General features: G+C 43.3%; 1 protein-coding gene and 1 pseudogene across 2 annotated transcripts in view; both read left to right on the top strand.

Annotated features, from left to right (window-relative positions):
• SPIDR (scaffold protein involved in DNA repair) overlaps window positions 1-26017 on the top strand; it is a 378562-nt gene that overhangs the window by 325311 nt on the left and 27234 nt on the right. The window contains exons 11-12 of the mRNA XM_080646739.1: window positions 5974-6114; window positions 24511-24598. Of these exons, the coding sequence (XP_080502865.1) occupies window positions 5974-6114; window positions 24511-24598 (229 nt within the window). The remainder of the gene's footprint in view (window positions 1-5973; window positions 6115-24510; window positions 24599-26017) is intronic.
• LOC308236616 (eukaryotic translation initiation factor 2A-like) lies at window positions 14105-15492 on the top strand (annotated as a pseudogene). The gene is made up of 2 exons: window positions 14105-14194; window positions 14399-15492. The product of its transcript is annotated as a eukaryotic translation initiation factor 2A-like (transcript).

The following is a 26017-nucleotide window of genomic DNA, read 5'->3' as shown; positions in this document are numbered from 1 at the left end:
GGAGTGAATGCAGTTATGAGACTCATTCTAACCACTGGCATCTACTTTCTCGCTATAGGACATTTCTCATTGCTGCTCTAGCATCTAAGTAAATCACTTCTAAAAGCAGCAGTGTGCCTCTCACACGAGGCATAGGGTCCCACCAACAGTGCTCGGTGCTGCAGGGAGTTTGGAAAGGCGCCTGCAGCCTAAGTCCTAGCTTGCCTGTCACTGGCATTGGAGAGTTTGATATTAACCGAATGTACATTTCACCTTGTCCAATGGGTATTCTGCTTTCCAAAGTGGGAGCTTCATTTTATGATCACTGACTCATCACATAACTTTAAAACGCCAATTCTAGCCTTCACATGGCTTGGCTAGCAGCAACGTTCCCAATACTTCCAAGGTTTTTAAGGACAGTGCTTGTTTGAAATGGTTGTCCTGCTAAGCATGGCCACAATGCTATTACACTGTCTGCTCAGGGCCCTCTGGTGTCTGAACTACAGCCTCCTGTATAGATATGTAATTATCTAATCTTCCTTAGACTAGGATAATTGAAAAGGCCTCCAGAGAATAACCCCGTCTTGCAAGAGAGAGGAATGTCAGCCAGAGCGCTGCCACCGTTTGTCAGTGGTAGTAGCAGGGCTAGACACCCACCTCTCCACGCCTGCGTTGTTTCTGCCACCTGCTTTGAGTCCCATCCCTCAACTGACCAGTTTGGATTTCCATGTTCCGTGTTAATCACCTCTGTCTTTGCCTGCTTCCCGGCTCAAGTCGCTTGACCAGCCTTCTGATTCCACAGCTTCTGTAGTCTCTGAAATGAGGTCCGCATCTGGGCTTCCTGCCCTGAAGTTCTTTATTCTCCACTACCATGTAGCTCCTTAGAAATCTTAGGCCAGCATAGATTCTTCCTGTCCCTCATGCATCATCCATGACCATGTTCTACTGTCATGCCTTGAAATGTTTCTAACGCATGCTTGCATGCCAACAGAGACCTGGAAATGTTTCCAATGTGTGCTTGCATGCCAACAGAGGCCAAGAGAATGGAGTTGTGTGAGGGTTGATCAGAGAGGATGGGGCGAGAGCCCACGGACTGAACTAACAATCTGGCACTTCATCCATGGGGTGTTGACCTAGCAATCCTAGAACCCACGTTTCTTAAAACAATGGGAAATTTGAATTTTATGTAAAATCACCCAATTTTTAATATATGTTAAAATTTAACATAACATCCTCTACCTTGTCTTAAGAGTTACATTTCTGAAAGGAAAATAGTATCTAATATTTTTATTAGAAAAATATTATCTAATATTATGTAATATCACCCCATTGTTGATTCTTTGATGGCAGGAGGTAAGTGCTAACTGGCACAGATGCTGGTTATTTACCAACCCTGGTGCCCTGGTCAGGCCAACCTCCTTGCACAGGCCTTTCACCAGGGCCTTTACTGCCCTCACCCCCACACGGTTGAACATCAATAGGTGCCAGCCACGCCCAACCATGAGACTCGCTCCACCAAGATGCCTCTCTATTGCTGCCCACACCCAGTCCTTTCCCTCCCCATCCCTTTTTCTTCCTTCTTTACAAATGCTTGTCAAAATTTTAATTTTCTTTCAGAAATATAATTTTTATTTTAAATTAAGAACAATAGCCTGGCCGATGTGGCTCAGTGGTTGAGTGTCAACCAACCCATGAACCAAGAGGTCGCCTTTTATCAGGGCATATGCCAGGGTTGTGGGCTCTATCCCCAGGAGGGCTCTATCCCCAGGAGGGGGCGTGCAGGAGGCAGCCAATCAATGATTCTCTCTCATCATTGATGTTTCTATTTCTCTCCCGCTCCCTTCCTCTCTGAAATCAACAAAAATATAGTTTAAATTAATTAAGAATAATACATTGAAATCCCCAAATATTAGTATTTTGTCTTACTACCATTTTCCCCTACCTTATCTAACCTTCTTTCAATTTCTCACACATGGAAGAGCTCTTTCCTATCACAGGGTTTCTCTGTTGTAAATGCTTTTTCTCAACCTTTTGCATGATTGGCTTCTCTTTCTTCAGGACTCAACTTAAAGGTCACCTCTTTTAAGAAAACTTTCCTGGGTAGACCATCCTACCCCAGTGTAGTTTCTCAAGACGCTCTGCTTATTTCCTTCCTTGCACCACCACAACTTGTGATTGTATATTTATCTGTGTTCAGTCTTTTCGTGTAGAGGTACAGAGGGCAGGATTGCTCATTAGCACATACCTAGACCTCGCTGAAGGCCTACTCAAGTGGCAGTTCTACTGCACTTAACACATAAATAGATGGATCGTCAATTCACTAGACACACCCAAAAGGCCAGGATACTGCTTTAGAGCACAATGACAAATCCCTAAGTGCCATTGTTATTAAGAATCTTGTGAAACTTATTTCATGGCTCTGCAACCTTCTATGCTATGCCTCCCTACCTCTTTTACACTTCTTCGTTCTTTCCCACTTGGGTCTCTGATTAAATCATACAGTCTTTGTTTATTTTGTATGAAATGGTAAGTTTATTGGCCAATTAAATTGTTTTCAAGTGACATTAACAGCCTATTTTTTTATAATTTAGCATAAATCACTTACATTCTGACCTTACTATTCTGATATGATTATTGTTGAACATTTAAAAGTATCTTTTGAAAGTTATAGAGTGGGTGAAGTTCTTCTAGATAAGTGGCCTCATTATTGACTAGTTACAATCCTATCTAATAAAGAGGGAATATGCTAATTGGCCCTCATGCTGTCGCACAGATGGCGGCGCCCACAGCCAATAAGGAGGGAATATGCTAATTGACTGCCCCGCCCTCAAAGATGGCAGCACCCACAACCACAGGATGGTGGTGCCCAGTCCCCTCAGGCTGCCTCGAGAGTCCCCCAGTCCCCTCAGCCCCCCAGCCACCCAGGGCCAGCCTGAGGCTCAGGCAAGCCTCAGATGGCGGCTACCCAGCCACCCAGGGCCGCCCGAGGCTCAGGTAACCAGGGCCGGCCGAGGCTTGCGCTGCCGGCAGTGGCAGCAGCAGAGGTATGATGGGGCATCACCTTCCCCTGATCGCCAGGTCACCTCCCGCCCCTGAGGGCTTCTGGACTGTGAGAGGGGGAAGCCAGGTTGAGGGACCCACCCCCTCCAGTGCATGAATTTTCATGCACCAGGCCTCTAGTTTATTTATAACTATATTTTAAACTAGAGGCCCGATGCATGAAATTCGTGCAAGAGTAGGCCCTTGCAGCCCCTGCTGCCTCAACTCTCACGGCCCTGGCTGCCTTGCAGCTCTGCCCCCCACCCACTGGTCATTCTGGAAGGTCATTCTGCTGTCCAGTCTAATTAGCATATTAGCTCTTTATTATAGAGGACTAGAGGCCCGGTGCAGGAAATTCGGGCACTTGGTGGAGGTCCCTCAGCCTGGCCTGTACCCTCTCACAGTCCGGGAGCCTTCGGGGGATGTCCAACTGATGGCTTAGGGGAGTGGGACTAAGCCATCAGTTGGACTTCCTTAGTGCTACCACGGAGGCAGGAAAGACTCCCACCACCACCACTGCGCTCACCAGCCATGAACCTAGCTTCTAGCTGAGCGGCGCTCCACCTGTGGGAGCACACTGACAACCAGGGAGCAGCTTCTGCATTGAGCGTCTCCCTGGTGGTCAGTGCACGTCATAGCAACTGGTCATTCCACCGTTCGGTCAGTTTGCATATTAGCCTTTTATTATATAGGGTAGTTTGGCCTAGTGCTAGAACAAATCCTGACCTCTCTGTAGATTAGATTTCGATATTCTTATTTTATGGTCATTATGCTGTTTGCCATTGGTTCATTCCTTGTTGCCACTTGGTGCTTCCCTTGCAGACTATAATGCTTCTTGCTCTGGGGTACTCTCTTGGGTTCCACTAGGCTAAATTGGTCACTCTTCTGCATTCTTATAGCTTGTTACTGTGATGTGATGCTATGGCACAAAAAAATGTCAAAAACAGGGGCCTCCAGTTTAAGACCTGATTTTGCAACCTGCTTACTGTCTTGACTAGTCATTTAACACACTGACCCTCACTTTCCTCATCTATCAAATGGAGGTGATAATGTCCACTTTCCTCAGCTGAAGAATTAAATAGACAATATATGAGAATGATCTAATTAGCCATAATACATGCATTAGTGTTGTGTTAATGTTGCCTTGTTATCTTTTATTAGGTTTATAATTCTATTTTTTTTTATTCAAACCACTCCTCTCATATATCTTACAAAATTATAAGCCCCAGTAAGCTTCAAATGAATTCCTTGATGAGTGAGTAGGTGAATGACTATTTCTATGAACACCATCTGCAATTAGTTATTATGTGATTTTGCTATATATGTGTTCACAGGGACTCATCCAGTCTCTCATTCATGGATGGAGTATTTATTGATAGCCTGCAATAGCTCATATAGAGAACTTGGGAGCAATTTCAACCCTTATATTTTCAGGGTGGAATTAGTAGTTACTTTTCATGTAGATACTTTTGCATAAGGTTTCCTTATAATGGAGAAGATTTCCACACATTAATTAATATTATTCATTGTGTTATTTTATCCCACCACGTTTATTTAGATTTGTTTATGTTGTTTGCTCAGTAGTCCTTGTATCTTAGACCTTTAGCCGGGATAATTTTCTTTTTTCTAAATTACAGAATTTAGAAATTGTTTTAGGAATTACCTTAGTATTTACTAACTACTAAATATTTCAGCCTCTGTAGGTGGAAATGTGCCCAGTGTTTCTTTATTTAAAAACTAATGGCCCAGTGCAAGAAGTTCATGAACATTAAAAGGGAATTAATTAGAGGAAATATTTTACTATTGCTATTGGCCCTTTCTCTATAATAGAAGTGTCAGAGATGAAAGAAAATTAGTAAAATGTATATGGAAATAATATATAAATTTATTAATAAATAAACAATGACAACATGATGTAACACAACAAAGACATGATATAAAAACAACAAAAATATGATATGAAAACAACAAAAACATGATATAAAAACAAAATTGATTCAAACAATGACTGGGTACCAGTATCCGGCTCCCTCCTCCCTCCTGTCAGAGTCTGGGGAGCGCCACGGGACCCAGAGTCAAGTCCCCACCCACCTGTATGCACCTCACAATCCCCCGAGACCCAGACACGGATGGCCCCACCCCATTGGGCGAGACCCAGACCCGGCCGGCCCCACCCCCGTCAAGCCCCACTGGCGGGGGATGCAGTATCATGTCCCTGGCCAGGGCCGGGTGGGGACACAGCGTCAAATCCCCAGCCAGCACCAGGTGGGGATGCAGCGTCAAGTCGCACCTCGCCTCGCACCTCACCGCACACACAGCCCCGCCCACCTGCGCCTGCTGCACATGCAGCCTCCTGCTGATCGGTCGTTACGGCGTAAGGGCATCACAACCATTAGCATATTAGCTCTTTATTATATAGGATGTCTTTATTTTGCCATCATTCTATTTTTTTACTATTTTTTATTTACCAATTACAGTTTGCATTCAGTATTACTTTACATTAGCTTCAGGTGTACATTGGAGTGGTGAGACAATAGTATAGTTTACCCCCTCCAATATTTCCAGTACCCACCTGGCACCATACATCGTTATTGCAATATTATTTACTTATTTCATAAGCTGTACTTTACATCCTTATGACTGTTTTGAAACTTCCAATTCGTACTTTATATTCCTATACCTGTTATGGAAGGCGAGGGAAGAGGATGCTCGTTCTGGGCAACAGTAATATGTTTGATTTGAAAGGATGACCTCCTTCGTGTGCTTTTAAACCTCATTTCGCGTAGGATTTAGTTTTATGCCAAAAGAGAATTCTGTCTCTATCGTTTGTGAACAGTGATCAAATGCCTGCGTATACAAATCTAAAAGTGCGTGTTTGAATTCTACTTCGTTTGTCCTGATCTGTTGTGTCAAAACCTGTTCCAGTGAAGAGCAACTGTGAATGCTTTTTTGTAGAGTCTGCCTCCTCGTGCAGGACGCCTACGGGATGTTCGGCGAAGTGCACTCAGAGGGCACTGCCTTTAAGGACGGACGGTTGGAGGGGCAGTCCTGCCGCCTGGCGGGCATGAAGGTGCTACAGAAGGCCACTCGAGGAAGGTGAGGATGCACCGTAACAGCATCCAGCTTGCTACATGACTGGCTCTTTTATCAGTATTTTATCTCTAATTTTATTTTTAAAGACAACAAACTCTAGGATCTTAGAATATGCCTGTAAAACAAGACAGAGGTTGAGTGGAGTCCATAAAGTACCTCTGGGGGCAAAAAATGGTAATGACAGCAAGAACAGGTATGCAGGTGTAGCAATTCATAATTTTATTAAGATTAAGGTTTAGAAATGTGAAGTATGTCTTTTAATTCTAAATATTTTTCTGTATGTTGTCCTAGCTCTAACAAGTCAGCTTTGTATGAGTCTGTTTATGTAAATGAAATTTTGTGAAAAGGCATCTTAAAAGCTTTAAGTTAAACTCCTAAGTTGTCACATATTTTTGCTCTCCAAAGTAAGAAAGCTTTGTTATCCACCAGGGTTCATGGTACCTCACCCTGAAATGTGGTTTTGAATAGACAGAAGTGGAATGGCCCAGACTGTGACTCCCACATCTCCAATTACCTTCTTAATCCATGGTTTAGAGAAGAGAAGAAACGTTTTTAATGAAACTATTCAGGCATATGGAGAATTAGTGTAAACCCTGAAGTGGGTTTTCTCAGTGTTATTGTAACCTCTCTTTCCCCAAATAGTGTCTTATTTTAACTCTCTTGATGTTAATGTTGTATTTAATTATGGTAACATCTGAGCTTATAACAGTGTCTGAGGGAGAGACGAGACATTATGAGTATACGATATTCTGATTTTGAAGCAGTTATGGATAACATCTTTTAGTGGTTTGTATAATGGCACTTCTAGCCATCATTCTGGATTGTGAGCATTTACCGAGCATTACTGACTGACCCCTATAGACAGGCAGCTTTCCCCCGGGCCTCAACTCTGTCCCCGCCTTTCATATGGCACTTGCAGATGAGTGATGGCTCTACCCAAGAGTTTGTTTTTCTGAAAGATGTGTATTTCATAGACAGATCTCCTGTAAGCTCTGGCTAGATACAACAATATTTTATTGATCCATGTAGGTTTGCTTTGTGATAAATGCTTCTTTTGTTTATAAAAGGATAGCTGTATTATAATGTAATTGCCATATAGATCGGGGCAGGGTGGGAGGGGCAGTGCCCAGATCCTTGGAAAGCATGCTAGACAGTGGGTCATGTGAACCTTATGCTTATTAAGGCTGAACCTCATTTTAGTCCTCGGAATCTCAAGCATCTGGAAAGACTAAGTGTAGTCCTGGTTACAGTTATCACTGCCTTGGTGCTGACCTGACATTAAGCCCATCAGGGCCATTTAGGAAGTTATCTTCTTTGGAATGGACTGTGCACGTGCGCTCCCACCTGAGCACTCGGGCTCACCAGCAGGCTCTCAGGGTGGGACAGCCTTGCCGTGGCAGCAGTGTTGCTCCAGCTGGCAGGCTTCCTGGTGGGACTAACTTCCTGTGGAAATACTGCAGCCAGGACTGGAGGCCAAGGGTCTTTGCCTGTCAAGTTCATGTGCTTTTATTATGTGTACCTTATAACATTTAATGGAGTGTTTGTGGGTAACACTGAAAGCTTTACTACTAACTACAACATTGCCATAGGAAACCTTTTTTCCTTGGGAAATGCATTGTGTATTTCAAATAATTCATTTACAGACTTTTGGAAGCCATTCCTTTTATAGTTGGTGACTAAATATCTGATGCCCTTTTTTAGCTTGGGATTAATTTCTTTATCTTATATGTTTAACGTTATTTTGGTATGCGGCCATCCAAATATTTATTTAGATTGTCTTCTCTTTTGGAAGCTATATTTCTTCAAAACAGTTTATTAAATAGTTTTGGAATGCTGGGTATTATAATTGTGATATTATCCATTGTCAGTCGTTCATCTGTGGCCCGGTAAACACAAATTGTCTGCCTTTCTTTTTTCCCCCCAGAGTACTGTGTTACTTAGCAACTCACATAAACTATAACAAAATATACTTCTCAGACACCTAATACACTTACTTCCAAGAATTCAAGCTAAAATGATTAGTTAAAATTATATAAATTTCAGTATCTAATACAGAAAATAACTTCTTTGCCAGTCGGAAGATAATTGTATGTTTAGGCTAATCATGGAGTCTTTTAGATCTTGGCTACCAGATTTCATCTGGTCCATGATTACAGGGATAGAAACCACTATTCCACACAGTGGGTTTGAAGTGGACTGGTGACCTCAGAGCTGCTCATTCAGCCAGAGCTGTTGGACCACTCTGCAGGGAGCATCGCTCTCTTACCTGCTGCATTTGGGATGCTTGCAGAAAAACAGCCATCATATCTTTTGTGTTTCTCTGACATTTTTGGAGGTGAGTGTTTAGACTGACTAGGTAAAATAAGAAGAGTCAGAAAAGTAGTCTGGATCTTAAGGAAAAAACTACCATTTTCAAAACAACCCTGAAGCATGCTTGCTAAGCAGGACGTGGACCTCTGCCTGTGCTTTCCTTCTCTCTAGGGCATCCCCACTGTTTGTTCAGTGACTTCTCTGAGGTGCACCCCTGACCTTTGCCCTCCCAAGTGGCTGCGCAGCAAGCAGTTTAGTAGGTCAGACAAGCTGAAAAGTCACCTTATTTTGGTGTCATTCTGTTTATGAACTTTATCTTTTTATTGCGAATTATTCTTCTATTTTTCTATGATAAGGCAATACTGGGGGCCGGGGGGAGAAATTTCCTGAAATATATTAACCCTATAGACATGGAAACTATAGCTAGCAAAATTTTTCGTGAAGAAGGTAACCTCTAGTAGTATGTATGTTTCAAATTAAACAAAACTACTAATCTCTGTGTCTAAAACATTAATTAATAGTTATTGTTTTATTTAGAGCTCATGAATGCCCTTTAGGAGTAATGTATCAGAGGGACTTTACTACAGAACTTAGTCAGGATTCACTGCACATAGAGGGCTCTCCCTGAGGGTTGAGAATGACTAGGAAGCAGTAGATACCATCTTTGGCCTTGAATTGCATCCCTTAGAACAGAAAACTACACAGGCACAAGAATTTGAGCAGTTGATGCTTTAAGTGACTAGATTTTAACTGGCTGATCTCAGAAGATCTCATGAAAGGTGTGAGTGAAAAGTAATGCCTTAAACATCTTCATCTGGCAGAAGGAGACATTCTTCAAACTGGTGAAATGTTACCTGTGGAGACATAAATGTAGGATTAGGAAAAATAGATGCAAAAGAGGAAGAAAGAGGGTTATTAAAACAGCAATTCAGTCATTTATTCTAGAAATACTTGGTAGCTCTGGGTGCTATGCCCCTGGCTAGCTACTGCAGCCTTGAGCTTTATGCTAGATTTGGTGGACTTATCCTAGACCAGAACATACTGAGGTATAAAGTCAGCTAGATAAAGCCAGTAAAGTCTTAAGTCCTATTAGGGTCATTTTGAGTTTTTGAGAAAAGAGAAGAGGTAATGAAAATGAAGTTAAGATTATCCTACTATTGTAGCTATAATAGATTTGACATAAAGGGAGAGATTGGGGCAGGGCTACAAGTTTGGAAACTTCTGCAGAAATTGAAGGAAGAACAAAGAACCAGTTACCAGTTGATTTTTTTCTTTTTTATTGTCTAAAGTTTTACATATGTCTTCTTTTTCTCCAACTGACCTACCCCCTCCCCCCACCAGCCATTCCTACCCGGGACAAGCCCCCACCGCCCCAGTGTCTGTGTGCATTGGTTATGCTGATATGCATGGATACAAGTCCTTTGGTTGCTCTCTAACCGCCCCCTCCCCTACCATTTGTCTCTGGATCTATTCTTGTTCATCAAATTATGTTGATCATTATATCCCACATATGAGTGAGATCATGTGATATTTATCTTTCTACGACTGGCTTATTTCGCTTAGCCTGATGCTCTCCAGTTCCATCCATGCTATTGCAAATGGTAAAGTTGATTTTGAATGCGTGGTTCCTCCAGGCAGCTGCAGTAGGAGCTATGACAGATGCCAAGAGTATAAAATAGGCCGCTTCCTCCAAGAGCTCATAGACCAGCAGGAGAGCCCAGGAGGAAACCCAGAAAGTCACCAACTGTTAAGTGCCTAATACAAAGAGCTGTGGGCAGATAGCCACCTTTAAGAGAGGTTTAGAGGATGGGTTAAGATTTAGGAACCCTGCAGAGAACTGGAAAGGCCTGGGACTAGGACTACAAAGAGGAAGGGAGGAAGGACAGCCTCTATTGTCTAAACATCCACTTGTCTCTTAAAGTATGAAGTTAGGATAGTACTGGTGTCTGGTCAATTTTAATGATCCAGTAAGGGGTTGGGCTCTTGGGAGGGGGTTACTTTTTAGGGACTGATCCAATAAATAGTTATTGTTTAAATATCAGCTTTTGTTTTCAAGGTAACCCATGAAGTACTGATAAATTTTATACTAGAAGCCAAACTTAGTCAGTATGCCCAAACACTAACTCATGGTCAGGAAAAAAAAGTCCCTTAGAAGTCCTCATCCCAGTCCCCAGCCACTGTACTTGCGGCCTTTGCATGGCGTAGACAATCAATCAATCAATATTGACGTCAATGAGAACGCCTAGTGGCCGTATTTCAGCCTCCCTGCCAATTATTAATTAAGCTCTTAAGGGCAGGAGCTGTTTCTTGCTCACCATCGTATTTCTTGTTTGCAGACTCTCTTCTCACCCCCTTCTTACAGAAGAGGGCCTGAAACAGAGGTGAGGGTGATTACCTAAGAGTCACACAGCTGGCTAGGGGTCAGGCTCTGGTGTGACTCTGGGCTGCGGGTTCCGGGATGTTCAGTCTCCTGTAGAGACTCTCACCTTCCCTCCAGCTGAGTGTGACCCAGAGTGTGCAGAAGTGCAGTAGAAGGGAATCGTTAGGAATTGTTCAACGCAAGTTGATGGGGCCGGGTCAGGGTTATCATTTCACATGCTCCTTTAACAGGAAATACATAGTGGTAAGAGCTCTCCTTGGATAAGAAACTTCAGTAGTAAGTTCCTTTCTTTGATTTTTCTCAAAAGACCACCACTTTTTCAAAGGGCCACACACTTCCCTTGGGGTTTGATGTACAGAATCTCTTTGCTCATTGGTCTGGTTGGAAACCTCTTTTAAAATTGACATTCTTAAGAATTCCTTTACGATTTCGAATCATAAAATTGTTCCTGGTGGGTTCACCCAATTTTCTGCCAGTAGAATAAAATGTCACTGAAAGAGAATGTACTAAATCTTGAAACCAAGGATGAGCAATGAAGCAAAAGACAGTTCCCCTAAAGAAGCACCATGCTATTAATTCAAGCCCTTAATCTGTTTAGCAAGTATAGGTAGTTGGTGAGTTCTTGGTTTCCTGCAGGAAAGGCTTCACATCAGTTCTTTAGGAGATGGGTGCCTGTGGGGGAAGAAAGAGAAGGAGAGGGGGAATAGGATTGGGGGGGGTGCTCCCCAGAGGGAGAGTGCATGCTGGGTCCTTTGTTTTGAGGCTTGTATCTCTCTTTTGCAGGCCAGAATCTTAGAGGAGGAGGGTTTCAGCAGAATATTCATCAACTTTCCTAGGTGTGCTCTTTCAGGGTTGTGGTCTCTACTGATTGGTCAGCGTCATGGTGGGGTGGGGATCCTTACTCATTGTAGCTGGTCCTGTCATTGCCCACCGGTTTTAGCTGCTTTTCTGGGCCTGGAGCTGAAATACAACTGAGGCCTAGATGCTATCTCTAGGGAGGTGACCTGTATCTGCTGTAAATTGCTTAGCCTTCGTTTACATGTCTGTCTCAGTTTCCATCTTCCACTTGTTCTGGCTTACTGGCTTATCTCACTTTAACAGTAGAGTTTTGGGGATTTTTTTGGTCTCTTTAACAATTGTACATAGAAACAAACAACAGTAAAAGAGTACGTGAAATAGATTAGAAATGGCGGCGGAGTAAGTGGGTGCTGCACTGACACACTCCCAGGACCAAACTGGAATTACAACTAAAATACAGAAAAGCTTTCTGAATACTCAACGGAAGACAGAAGACTGGTTGGAGAGAACCCTGATAACCGAGGACCGAAAGTGGAGACCGCACAGAAACTGGTAGGAGGGTCTGAGGCGTGAAAGGGCCGGCCAGGCTCCCACACACAGCAGCTGAAGTCCCAGAGAGATATCAGCAGCTGAAGTCCCTGAGAACTCTGGGGTCTAATTCCCAAGCTGGGCTCCCAGTAGAGAGACCAGAACTGAGAAGGGTACCCAAATAACATCTGGATGTGAAAAGCAGTGGGGTTGCTGTCTGCCAGGGAGACACGGCTGAAAGCTGGCACCCACTTAAAGGGCCAATGCACAAAATTCCCTGTGCAGCCACTCACCCTGTGCTCTGTCAGAAGGAGGGCAGAGTGGACTGTAGCTGTGTGAGCAGAAGCCAGGATCAAGGGCTCTGGGGCTAGAGCTCAGAAGGCAGACACCCCAGTTTCCTGTGGTGAGTCATTCCCTCACTGTCAAACAGCCTTTGACACTATTCTGCACTAGAGATTGAAAGGCGTAGCAGATCTACCTAAATTATAGTCACAAACCCAAACAGACAGCCAAAATGAGAAGACAAAAAACAACCCCCCAATGGAAGAACAAGAGAATTCTCCAGAAGAAGAGATAAATGAAATGGAGATAATAAATTTATCTAATTTAGAATTCAGAAGAATGATGGTAAAGATGCTCAACAGCATGAGTAGATATAGTAACTATGAAGACAGAAGTAAAGAACAACATAGCACAAAGAACACATTGGAAGGAATACACAGCAGATTAGGGGAAGCCGAGGATCGAATCAGTGAATTAGAAGATAGGTGGAAAAAATCATTCAATCTTAGATGCACAGAAACAATGGAGAGGGCTTGCTTAAGACAAAGATGAACCTTTCACTAAAAAGTTATATGCCTGGGGCAGGATACCCACGATGACCTGCCCAGTTAGGAATTTATGACCCGATCACCCTGTGGGGTTGCTTTCCATTGAACCCCTTATTTTTCTGTCTACAACATGATTGAAGTATCTCCTTGTAAGTTCTTCCAATAAAATAATGGGTTCTAATCACCTAGATGGTGACTTTTTAACGCAGGGCATTTTGGAAGGTAAAATAAGTTCTATAAAATTTTTCTTTGGAATAATTACATTTTAAGAAGATGGAGTTGCCCTGACCAGTTTGGCTTAGTGGATAGAGCATCAGGCTGTGGATTTGAAAGGTCCTGGATTCAATTCTGGTCGAGGGCAAGTACCTTATCAATGGCAACAGACCTTTGACCTCCCAAAGGCAGTTTGCCTTGAGTTCTTGCCAAAAACACTGTCCTACCAATGTGGCAGCCATACACTGATTCAAAGATGGCACAGCTGGGAAGCCCAGCCTACAGCTTAATGATGAAAAGTGAGACATGTTTAAAACCTTTCATCCAGGAAAAAAATGCAAAATTGGTATCCATCCCAGTCAAAAGTTGAAACTATTTGTGCCTGAAATGTTAACAGTGAAGTTCACTTAAAAGCCTAAGTGACCGTCGCAACCGAAACAACCAAACAGGCTGCGTGGGGCGACCAGGCCAGCAGGGATTTAGTGAGGCCCGACCAAACGACTGAACAGCAGATGACCAAACAGCAGGATGCATGGGGCGACCAGGCCAGCAGGGGAGGCACTTGGGGGTGACCAGGCCACAAGGGGAGGCAGTATGGGGTGACCAGGCTGGGGGGGTGCAGTAAGAGGCAACCAGGCCAATGGGGGGGGGGCAGTTGGGGGTGACCAGGTCAGCCGGGGGGGGGGGGGTTGGCAGTTAGGGGCAGTCAGGCAGGTGAGCAGTTAGGAGCCAGTGGTCCCGGATTGTGAGAGGGATGTCCGACTGCCGGTTTAGGCCCGATCCTAAACCGGCGTCAGACATCCCCTGGGGGGTTCCTGATTGGAGAGGGTGCAGACTGGGCTGAGGGGACTGCCCCCCCCCCCCCAATGCACGAATTTCATGCACTGGGCCTCTAGTCTATAATAATAAAAGCGTAATGTGCTAATTAGGCCGGATGACCTTCCGGATGAAGCCAGAAGGTCAAAGCTGCAGCGGTGGAAGCCGAGGCAAAGGCAGCCACTGCTGTGGCCGGGGCAAGCCCCTGGCACGAATTTCATGTATTGGGCCTCTAGTTTCAATATAATTACAAATAAATTGCATTTGCAAACAATTGATTTTGTGTTATTACCTGGACCCTACAAGGTGGCTATCATGTTGGGGGTCAGGGTACATCTTTATTTGTTAGATTCCATCAGTAGGCTAACTTTGGTGGACCTCATGCAGCTTTAGCCATAACGGCTTCTCTAAGGTGGACAAGGGTGCAGTGCTATGGAGTCCACAGGCTGCTGCTGTTGTAGTCGCAAGCACAGATGTTGACAAGGCGGGAGCGTCCTACTCTGGAAAACAAAGGCCGCACTACATTGAAACAAATGCAGAACATGCTGCAGTGCAGTTACCCAGAAGCGGCCTCATGGGTGATGTAGCTTGGAATTCTAGTTGTACTGAGTTTTGTGCTGTTTGGGGTTTTATGCCTGCCAAAGCGATAGTCTTCAGCTTGAAATGGGATCCTGTGCTTGACTTCAGAACTCATCCTCAGAATGCAGCCTACTCTAGTCCCCTGGACGTAGGTTAGTGTAGCTGGGTGTGGAAATTGGACCGGACAGATGGAAATGTGGGATGTCAAAAGCTACAAATTTATTTCTAAACCCGCGGCCTCTGATTCTACGTATTTTGCTTGGTGCCCAGATAGTAAGCATATTTTAACAGTCCCTTTTGCTCCCAGGTTATGTGTAATAATGGGTACAATTTTTGGTGCATTATACTGGCTCTGTCTTGCACAAGTGTAATGTGCCATCACATGTAAAATTATGGCGGGTTTCTTGGCAGTCATTTTTAGTTGGAGGATTACCAGCAAAGGAAGGAACTTACCAGACAGTTCCAAGCGATGTACCCAGTAAAGAACCAAAAGCTGCAACAGCGTATAGACCCCTGGCTTTAGGAAGTAAACCAGTCACCAATTCCTAACTTGCATAAGGAGGAACCATTTCAGAATATGAAACCACAACCAGGAAATGATAAGCCCTTATCAAAAACAGCCCTTAAAAATTAAAGGAAGCCTGAAGCTGAGAGAGCTGCAAAGCGGGAAGCAAGAAGTGACACAAGTACAGATTTGGCGCCTCTTCCTGCCTCTGTTCCTGTAGACCTCAGCACAAAATACTCTCAGTCACCTTCTGGAGAACCCAAGATAGACCCCAAATCAAGAGCTTAAAGAGGAAAGAAAGCAATCAGACAACTGAAAGAACAAGTAGAAGCTGGAAAACAGCTAAAAAAAATCAGTTGGAGAAAATTCAAAAAGAGAAAGCCCTTCTCCCGGAGCTGGAAGATTTGGAACTGGGTGTTTAAAGATTAACAGAAAGCTCTGCAAACACATCTGTTAAGTTCGTTGCTGTATGCAGAGTGTCTGTCTGCCCACATTTAATGTTCATCTCTAATTTTAACCATTTGCCGATGATTCTGCATATGTGTGAAATTATTTCATAATGTTTATTAAATTGTTTTTTTGCATCCTGCATTCTATCATGTCAATATGTGATTATAAAAAACGCACGTGAATTTTCTAGCTAAGCTTGACAGATTGAAAGACAAATGTCTTTTTTTTAGTAGGGGATGGTATTTGCCATAGAAATGAATAGAGACATTTTACATTAATAAAACATGTTTGTATCTATCAAGAAATATGGGTGGATAGATTTTGTGGGGAATTGTGGGTATTCCTGCCTCTATACTGGTGAGTAGATCATGTGACACTTTTGAATAAGTACCACCCAGGACATGAGAAAAAAGATCAAGAACTGTTTGCAAAGTTCCAGAGAGCAACATGTTGCAGGAGTTCTTATTTCCCATGCAACTAAGTGTACGTGAGCAATTTCCTGCTCAGGCAGAACAGAAATGTGCAACGAACTTGTTTATACAAAGTTGCGCTAGTTAATATTTTTATATCCAAAATCTTGAGGGAAGAGTTGAGATTAAGAAGGACATTTTAAAATATAACTTACGCCCTGGTCGGTGTAGCTAAGTTGATTGGAATGTCATCTGGTGCACTGGTATGTCGCAGTTTGATTCCCAGTCAGGGCACATGCCTGGATTGCTGGTTCAATTCCTAGTCAGGGTGCATGCGGAGGAGGCAACCATTCAATGTTTCTCTCACATCGATGTTTCTCTCTCTCTCTCTCTCTCTCTCTTCTTTCTTCCCTCTCTAAAATCAATTAAAGATAAATAAAATAAATATAACTAGCAACTAGCATATATCCTGTAAAATGTGAGGCATTATAAAGTTATCAATTTATCATACATTCTAATATATAAAAACCCAGCGTCCATAACATCCAAAATGATTGAAGGCTCGACTGACTGCCGCTGCTGTGGGTGCCCCGACCCAGCACTGACTGCCGAGGGGGCTGCGGATCAGGCCCGAAGAGAGGCCTGGAGAGAGAAGCAGGGTCTGATCCGTAGCCTCCATGGCAGCTGTTGATCAGCACTTGCCTCTCTCTTTCACTCCGGGCCTGGCCCGCAGCCGAGCCTCTTTCTCTTGGGCCTCCACTGGGTCTGCTGATCAGCCCCGCCTCTCTGATCAGGCCTGTTAATAGGCCTGGAGATGCTGACTGGCATAGAAACCAACCAATCAGAACCAATTCTGGGTGAAGTGCAAGGAGCCAGTGGCTGCCTAGGAGGTGGAGCTTTTGACGCTGACTGGCATAGAAACTGACCAATCAGAGCCTAATCTGGGTGAACTGTGAAGGCAGAACCTAAGGTGGGGGCTGAGGAGGGTTTTTAAGGGCAACAGCTGTTTGGTGTAAGGTGTAAGAAAGTGATTCAGTTTTTAATGACCAGTTTGGCAGTATAGTGCATATGGCTGGCTGTCAGTCCAGATATAGAGATTATGTGTTTTTGTCTGCCAAGAGCATCTCCTCCTGATGAAAAAGGCTCGTCCCATCCCCCCCCATTTAAGCAATCCTATCCTATATAATCTATCTATAATACTAAAAGGGTAATATGCCAATTAGACCAGGTTGACCGGCCATCTTCCAGACGTCCGACTTCCTTCCAGACAAAGCCATGGTGGTGGGGGCTGAGGCAGAGGCCATTAGGGGCGATCAGGCCGGCAGGGGAAGGCAGTTGGGGGCGATCAGGCAGGCAGGCAGGTGAGCAGTTAGGAGCCAGTAGTCCCAGATTGTGATGGGGATGTTCTCAATTGGAGAAGGTGCAGGCTGGGCTGAGGGAACCCGTCCCCCCCACCCCCGCATTAATTTGGTGCACCATGCCACTAGTATTTATATAAAGTGATTTAAAGGAATAATACAAAAAGCTTTATTTCAGATGTGTGTTTAATTTCCCCCCTTTTTTTTTTTTTTTCATTTCTCCAACTATGCAATTTGAAAAGTTTTTTCCTGAAATTCAGTGAACTAGCCTTGGAAAATGTTAAGTAATTTCCCACGTCTGTAAGGTATTTGTGGGCGTTCTTAGCAGAGAATGGCGTCTTGGGTCAGAATGACAGATTCGATGCCCTTCCTGGCTCCAGGACCTTGGGAAAGGCCTCTCTCCCATAGGTGGTGAGAAGGCTGCTCGGGATTTGCAGCCAGATGCCGAGGTGTGGACCCAGCAAGTGATACATTTTCAGGGAATATGATCATCCCAGCAGTACTCCTGAAAAGCTGTTTTACAGTATTTATTCTGTTGTTTTGCAATATCTTGCATCATCACAATAGAAGATTTAAGTCTGAAATCGTTTCTCGAAATGCAGCCATCAATCAGGATAGCCTGTTCTGGAAACTCCGCATCTTTATGTATGCTCGGGTGGGAAGGGTGTATTCCTCTTAGTATTCTAACCCGTGTTCTCCTTGACTTCCTCAAACACTGTCAGCACTCGGTCTCCCCGAAGAGCTCTCGTGCAGGGCCAGTCTGTCCAGAGCCAGACCTCACTCCCATGGGTCAACAGAGGTGGTTCAGTCAGCAGCCTCCTGGCTCCCCCTGGGCATGGGGGCATCAGGAGGAACATGGACCTGGTGCCCAACATCCTGCCTGTCTTGACTTTGGAAAAGGAAGGAGGAGCAGGCATCCCGAAAGAAAGGTGCTGAGCATTGTCTGGCTTCTCCTGGCCTCTCTGCATCTTTCTCCCAGCCCTCACACTGCCTGCTGGGTCCTGGGAAAGCTTTCCAGAAAGACAACAGCATTGCTATTTTATTTTAAAGTCCCCAACGTTTTCTTTCCTGGAAGCTTTGAGGTGCATCTGGGGAAGAGCTGCTAGGAAAGGGAAGAAAGAGGATGTTTGTAGCAAAGTCATTGAGCAGAGCTGAGGAAAGGTCAGGGTTAGATGTCTCCTTGCTGGAAACCACTGTCATTTTCTTTTAATGACAACTTTATTGAGATGTAATTTACATCCCATAAAATTTACCCTTTTAAGAGTATTCTGTTCATTGGTTTTATTCACGAAGTTGTGTAACCATCATCACCATCTAATTCCAGAACACTTTTATGACCCCATAAAGAAACCCCTACCCATTAGCCCCTGACAAACACGACTCTGCTTTCTGTCTCATGGGTTTGAATATACTTAACATTTCACATAAAGGAAAACATACAGCCTGTGGTTTTTTGTGCTTGACTTCTTTCACTTAGCGTAGTTTTCGAGGTTTATCTGTGCTGTGGCATGTGTCAGTATTTCAATCCTCTTTATGGCTGCCTGATACTCCATTACATCAGATTCACTTATCCATTCCTCAGGTGGTAGACATTTGGGTGGTTTGCACTTTCTGGTTATCATGAGTAATACTGCTGTGAACAGTCATCTACAGGTTTTTGCATGGACCGTAACTTTTTCATTTTATTGGGTGGCATTGCTGGGTCCCTGCCAAACTTTTCCAAAGTGACTGCCCCATTTGCCACCTCACCGGCATAATGATACGTTTTAATCATTGATTGCCTAATCTTGTTCGGGTCTCATGGTTTCCATGTCTCCTATTGATTTATTAATGATCTAGGGCATTTGGTGATGTCTACTCTGGCAGACCAAAATGCATTTCAGTATTAAGGCAAATGTTTGTTTAATTCATTCAGGGTTGTCTTTTCTGTATATGAGGGTGACATAAAAGGTTAAAAAGGATAAGCTACCTGCTGGAAAACATTCTTTTTTCTTCTTAAATTATGTCTAACCTGTATTTTCAGCTAGTAGCATAATATCTGATACTAGATTAATTAAATGAACAAGTGAGATTAGGTGAAATAAACTTTGTTAGAAGCCATGGGTTTCTTAAAAGAAAAATCAAGGCTTATGAAAAATTCTCAAATGGAAAGAAACACTGAGGGACAACCTGCTGTGTCTGACAGGTGCCAGTGTTACGTGGCTTCACTCAGCACAGGCATGAGCCTGGGAAGGACTCGGGGTGGCCCTGTGAGCACAGGCCTCATCCTTCACCCTTCCTCCCAGGGTTCAGCACCACAGGTGCCAGACTCACCGTGGAACAGCCACGGAGCCTGCTCTCAAGAGGCTGGAGTTCTGGTGAGAACAAAAGCGACGGTACCTGAGTTCGCTGACTGGGGGCTTGTAGGTAGGTAGCAGCTACAGCAGACGGCCAGCACAGACCTTGTCTTCGACCCCAGACTTAGCCCGTGGTCCTACAGGGATGCGGTCCCACACACACGTCTCATGGTTCTGAGTGGATTCCAAGACAGTGCTGTGAGCTAGCCCCACCCCAGCCCCGCCCCAGCCCCACCCCAGCAGTAGGCTGACCTCATGAATAAAGTGCCTAGGAAATGGTGAAAGCACTATGTAGCCCTGACGATACTTGACAGTCCCTCAGAGGAGAAAAGACTGGGAAAGTGAGGTGCATTCATTTTGGGTGTAGATGTGTACCAAGGGTTTAACATTTCCTTCTTCTCTTTGAGTATTTTCACCTTTTACCAAATAAAAGTCGTGATGAGAAAGGTGAACTGCAATGTGACTACACTCTTGCCTTTCTTTAGAGAGAGGGCGTGGATTAGTCCAGGTGCCTGTCCTCTATCATGAGCTTATTTTGCCCCCCTATCACCTGTAACATTAACAACTCATTCTGTTATTGTTGGCTGTTCTCTCTTCTTTAGCTACTTTTAAATTTTTCTGTGATTTCTTTAATTCTCTAGTTGCACTTTTTTTCTCCAGACCTCCCCTCTGCCTAATGGAGAAACGCCTTGGGGATGAGACCATTGTCCCCGGGCATATCCGCAGGCACCCTCCCACACCCGCCTTTCCAGCACCACCTTTTCAGGGCAGACCCAGGAGCTCAGGCCGGAGCGTGTGCCCAGCTGCTCTGCAGTGCAGCTCCCCAGGGCTCTCCCATCACCCTCGCACTTTCAGGACCTCCAGGGTGCTGCGATGCCCAGTAGCAAACAAGAGGCCACTGTAACCCGGATGATATTGTCTTGAGAAAGTCTTAAAGTGTCACCAGGTTCTGATGGGGTGGTTTGATCTGGAGTTGGCTTCAGCTGTTGCTCCTGGTAGCCCCTAGAACCTCTGTGCTGTCCAGTGGCGTGGTATGTGCGTGGTGTGTACATGGCATGTGCGTGGCGTGGACACTTCCTAGGGAAGGTGGGCACACTGCAGAACAGGGAGCCAACTTTGCCATGGGCCGTGGAGGGCTCTGAAGAAATACTTTCTTTTTATCTCTCTGAGTTTAAACTATGCTTTGTTGCTGGAAAGTGTAACCTTGAGCAAGTCAATTAACTTGCTATAATTTTTATTTAGACAAATATGGTTATCATGAAACTTAAACATAATACATGTAATATGCTTAAAACAGTCCTTAACCATAATAAAGTAATAAAGTAGCTGTTATTAAGTTTATAACTGGATTTCAGGTCCTTCCTATAAAAGGATTTTGTGCTTTTCTAAGATTTCTAGGGTAATTTTGAACACACATAAACATATTTATTTAATTTTTTACTTATTGATTGATTTTAGAGAGAAAGGGAGGAAGGGGGAAGAGAAAGGAGGGGAGAGGGAGAGGGAGAAGGAGAGAGAAAGATTGATTTGTTGTCACACTTATTCATGCATTTATTGGTTGATTCTTGTATGTGCCCTGACCAGGGATCAAACCCACAACCTTATCTTTTCGGGACAATGCTCTAACCAACTGGGTTAGGGCTACATAAACATCTTTCCATTCTTAAATACTTTTTATATAACCATTTCAATGGCTGTATATTACATGGTGCCAATGTATTGTAATTTTTAAAAATCTTTATTGTTGTTGCCGAATCCGGTTTGGCTCAGTGGATAGAGCGTCGGCCTGAGGACTGAAGGGTCCCGGGTTCGATTCCGGTCAAGGGCATGTACCTTGGTTGCGGGCACATCCCCAGTGGGTGGTGTGCAGGAGGCAGCTGATCGATGTTTCTCTCTCATCGATGTTTCTAGCTCTCTATCCCTCTCCCTTCCTCTCTGTAAAATATCAATAAAATATATTTTAAAAAAAATCTTTATTGTTGAAAGTATTACATAGGTCCTTCTTTTTCCCCCATTCACCTCTTCCAGCCCGCTCCCATCCCCCCCCTCGGCCCTCACCACCCCACTGTCTATGTCTGTGAGTTATGCGTGTACACATATGAGTTCAATGGTTGGTCTCTTCCCCGCCTCCACCCTCCCCTGCCTGCCCTCTGAGGTTTGACAGTCTGTTCAATGTTTCTATGTCTCTGGGTCTATTTTTGATCATTACTTACCTTTCTCTGACTGGCTTATTTTGCTCAGCATAACACTCTCCAGGTCCATCCATGCTGTTGCAAATGGTAAGACTTATTTCTTTTTTACTGCCACGTAGTGTTCCATTGTGTAAATGTACCACAGTTTTTTTATCCACTCATCTGCTCATGGGCACTTAGGCTGTTTGCAAATCTTAGCTATTATAAATTGCACTGCTATGAACATAGGGGTGCATATATTATTTCTGATGAGTGTTTCAGGTTTCTTAGGATACATTCATAGACGTGGGATCACTGGGTGAGATGGGATTTCCATTTTTAATATTTTGGGGAAACTCCATACTGTTTTCCACAGTGGTTGCACCAGTCTGCATTCCCACCAGCAGTGCACGAGGGTTCCTTTTTCTTCACAACTTCACCAGCACTTGTTGTTTGTTGATTTGCTGATGGTAGCCATTCTGACAGGTGTGAGATGATATCTAATTGTTGTTTTGATTTGCACCTATCGGATGATTAGTGACTTTGAGCATTTTTTCCTGTCTCTTGGCCATTTGTATGTCCACTTTGGAGAAGTGTCTATTTAGGTCCTTTGCCCATTTTTTAATTGGATTGCTTGTCTTCCTTTTATTAAATTGTATGAGTTCCCTATATATTTTGGAGATTAACCCCTTATCAGATGTATCATTAGCAAATATGTTCTCCCATGTAGTGAGCTCTCTTGTTATTTTGTTGATGGTTTCTTTTACAGTGCAGAAGCTATTTAGTTTAATTTAATCCCATTTGTTTATTTTCTCCTTAGTTTCCTTTGTCCTAGGAGATGTACCGGTAAACATATTGCTATGAGAGATGTCTGAGATTTTGATGCCTATGGTTTCTTCTAGGACTTTTGTGGTTTCACATCTTACATTTAAGTCTTTTATCCATTTTGAGTTTATTTTTGTGTATGGTGTATGTTGGTGGTCTAGTTTCATTTTTTTACATATGCCTGTCCAATTTTCCCAACACCTTTTATTGAAGAGACTGTCTCCGCTCCAATGTATACCCTTGCCTTCTTTGTCAAATATTAATTGAGCATAGCGGTGTGAGTCGATTTCTAGGTTCTCTGTTCTGTTCCATTGGTCTATATTCCTGTTCTTAGGCCAGTACCCGGCTGTTTTCAACACAATTGCTTTGTAGTATAAATTAATATATGGTATTGTGATTCCTCGAACTTCGTTCTTCTTTCTCAAGATTCCTGCAACTACTTGGGGTCTTTTTTGGCTCCATATAAATTTTTGGAGTGTTTGTTCTAGGTCTGTGAAATATGCCCTTTGTATTTTAATAGTGATTGCATTGAATCTGTAAATTGCTTTGGGTAATGTGGACATTTTAATGATGTTGATTCTACCAATCCATGAACATGGTATATTCTTTCATTTGTTTATACCTTGAACTATCTCTTTTTTCAACATCCTATAATTTTCAGAGTACAGGTCTTTTACCTCCTTGGTTAAGTTTATTCCTAAGTATCTTAACTTTTTTTTTTTTTTTTTTTTTTTTTTCAGTGGTATGGGATCGTTTTTTAAATTTCTCTTTCTGAGAGTTCACTATTGTTGTATAAAAATGCATGGATTTTGGGGTGCTAATTTTGTATTCTGCTACATTGCTGAATCCTTTATTAAATTTAGTAGTTTTTTTATGAAGTGCTTAGAGTTTTCTATGTACAGTATCATGTCATCTGTGAATAAAAGTATCAGAAAACCTGAATAGGCTGATAACTACTGATGAAATTGAAGCAGTAATCAAAAAACTCCCAGCAAACAAAAGCCTTGGTCCAGAGGGATTCACAGGGGAGTTTTACCACATATTCAAAGAAGAACTAACACTTCCTCTCCTCAAACTATTCCAAAAAAATTCAAGAGGAAGGAAAACTTCCAAAGTCTTTCTATGAAGCCAGCATTACTTTAACTCCAAATCCAGATAATGCTACGACAAAGAAAGAGAACTACAGGCCAATGAACACAGACACTAAATCCTCAACAAAATTTTAGCAAATTGGGTCCAGCAATACATTAAAAAGATCATACACAATGACCAACTGGGATTTATTCCAGGGATGCAAGGCTGGTCCAATACTCGCAAACCAATAAATGTGATACTTCACCTAAACCTATTGCAAGACAAAAATCACATGATCATATCAATTGATGCAGGAAAAAGCATTGGACAAAATCCAACACCCTTTTCTGATAAAAACCCTCAGCAAAGTGGGAATAGAGGGATCATACTTCAACATAATAAAGGCCATATATAACAAACCTACAGCCAACATCATATTCAATTGGCAAAAACTAAAACCATTTGTCCTAAGAATAGGAACAAAACAGGGATGCTCTCTTCTACCACTCTTGTTCAGCATAGTACTGAAGTCCTAGCCATAGTGATCAGACAAGAAGAAATAAAAGGCATCCAAACTGGAAAGGAAGATGTATTATCATTTACTGAACAGTCTCTGTCCTAGTCTAGTGCAGTCAGGTTGAAGGTCTGTTTTGTCTCTGTGTGCCATTGTCTTTTCCATCTGAATTGCCACGTCTCCTGAATGGTGGGCCCTTGGTATGAGGGGCGTGTCTGCTAAGCAGATCTATGTATGACCAGCTCCCTGACCAGGTCCTTGGTAAGTGATGAACACCTTTGACTGATCTCTTCTTTTTCCAGGACAGCAGGGCTTTTCAGTTTGATTGACACTCTGTGGCCTCCAGTGGTACCTCTAAAAGCACCTGGCCATGGCCAGGCCTGTGAAGAGGTAAGCTCAGCATTTGAGGAAGCCCACCCCCACCCCCCGCCCCGGTCGCCACCTGCTCTGGGCCTGGTGCTGTGCCAAGCGCTGCCTCCACAGTCCACAATCCCGAGAAGCCCAGGCCATGAGCACGCGCCAGGACAGAGAGTCAGACCCACTCACATCGTTGCAAAGCCAAGCTCTGGTTGCTTTCCTCCCGTGCTTCAGTATATTCTTCTTGAGGTTAATTTATGATGGTGTCTTTAAACCACAGTTGTTAGGGTCATCCCGTTAGGGTCAATAGTGAGGGTCTTAGCCTCATACTAAACAAGACACAGAGCACCCCCCGCCTTCCAGTCACTAGCAGAACCAACACTCAGTTACCAATTAGAGCAGAAACTCATAAAACCTAATAAGTAAAATCCATGGTATTCGTACAGCCAACAAGTTAGCCAGGAATTTCCATTTTCCTGCCTCCTCACGTTATTTATGGTAGTTGCTCACAGGTAGGAAAATTGACTGATTAAAACGTGTCCCCGTTTGTCTACCCTGAGCGTTCTCCACCGGGCTGGCCAGCACCGCGTTGGGCTACAGTTCCCAACCCTGAAAACTGGGGTGGTCTTGTTTGTGCAGTAGCTGACTTCTCAGCAAAGTGCTAAGACTGTGACTCTGTACTGTGCTAGACCAGCAAAATTGTTGTCAAAAATTCCCGTTGCCAGTTAAAAAAAAAAAAAGCCGTGATACATTTACACAATGGACTACTACTCAGCTATAAAAAGGAAGAAAATCTTACCCTTTGCGACAGCATGGATGGAGCTGGAGAGCATTATGCTAAGTGAAATAAGCCAGTCAGAGAAGGACAATACTGTATGATTTCACTCATGTGTGGAATCTAATGAACAAAGTAAACTAACAAAGAAGAAACAGACTCATAGAGAACAGACTGACAGCTGTGAGAGGGGAGGGGGGTTGCAGGGCTGGGTGAAAAAGGTGAAGGGATTAAGAAAACAAAAAGTCATAGACACAGACAACAATATGGTAATTGCCAGAGGGAAGGAGGGTAGGTGAGGTAGAAGAGGGTTTTGGGGGGGATAGATGGTGATGAAAGGAAACTTCACTTGGGGTGATGAACACACGTTACAATATACACATGATGTATTACAGAATTGTATACCGGAATCCTATATAATTTTGTCTGCCAATGTCACCCCAATAAATTCAGTTTAAAAAATGCTAATTTCTAGATTATTTGAGAGAATGTTCTAAATTGTGTTTTAAATACACTTTGAAGAATACATTTCTAAAATGAAATCTGAATCAGTAATAAATTCAAAAGTACAAGTTTTTATACTTGGTCCCAGAGATAAACAACATAATCTATTTCTTATATAGGTATTCTTATCAGCCTTTCAGAGACAGTATTCATCTGTGAATAAAAATGTATAA

The sequence above is a fragment of the Plecotus auritus genome (assembly GCF_963455305.1).
Source record: "Plecotus auritus genome assembly, chromosome: 11".
In the NCBI taxonomy this organism is placed as follows: Eukaryota; Metazoa; Chordata; class Mammalia; order Chiroptera; family Vespertilionidae; genus Plecotus; species Plecotus auritus.
The sequence above is the reverse complement of the archived record's forward strand: the minus strand, read 5'-3'. Positions and strand labels throughout refer to the sequence as shown.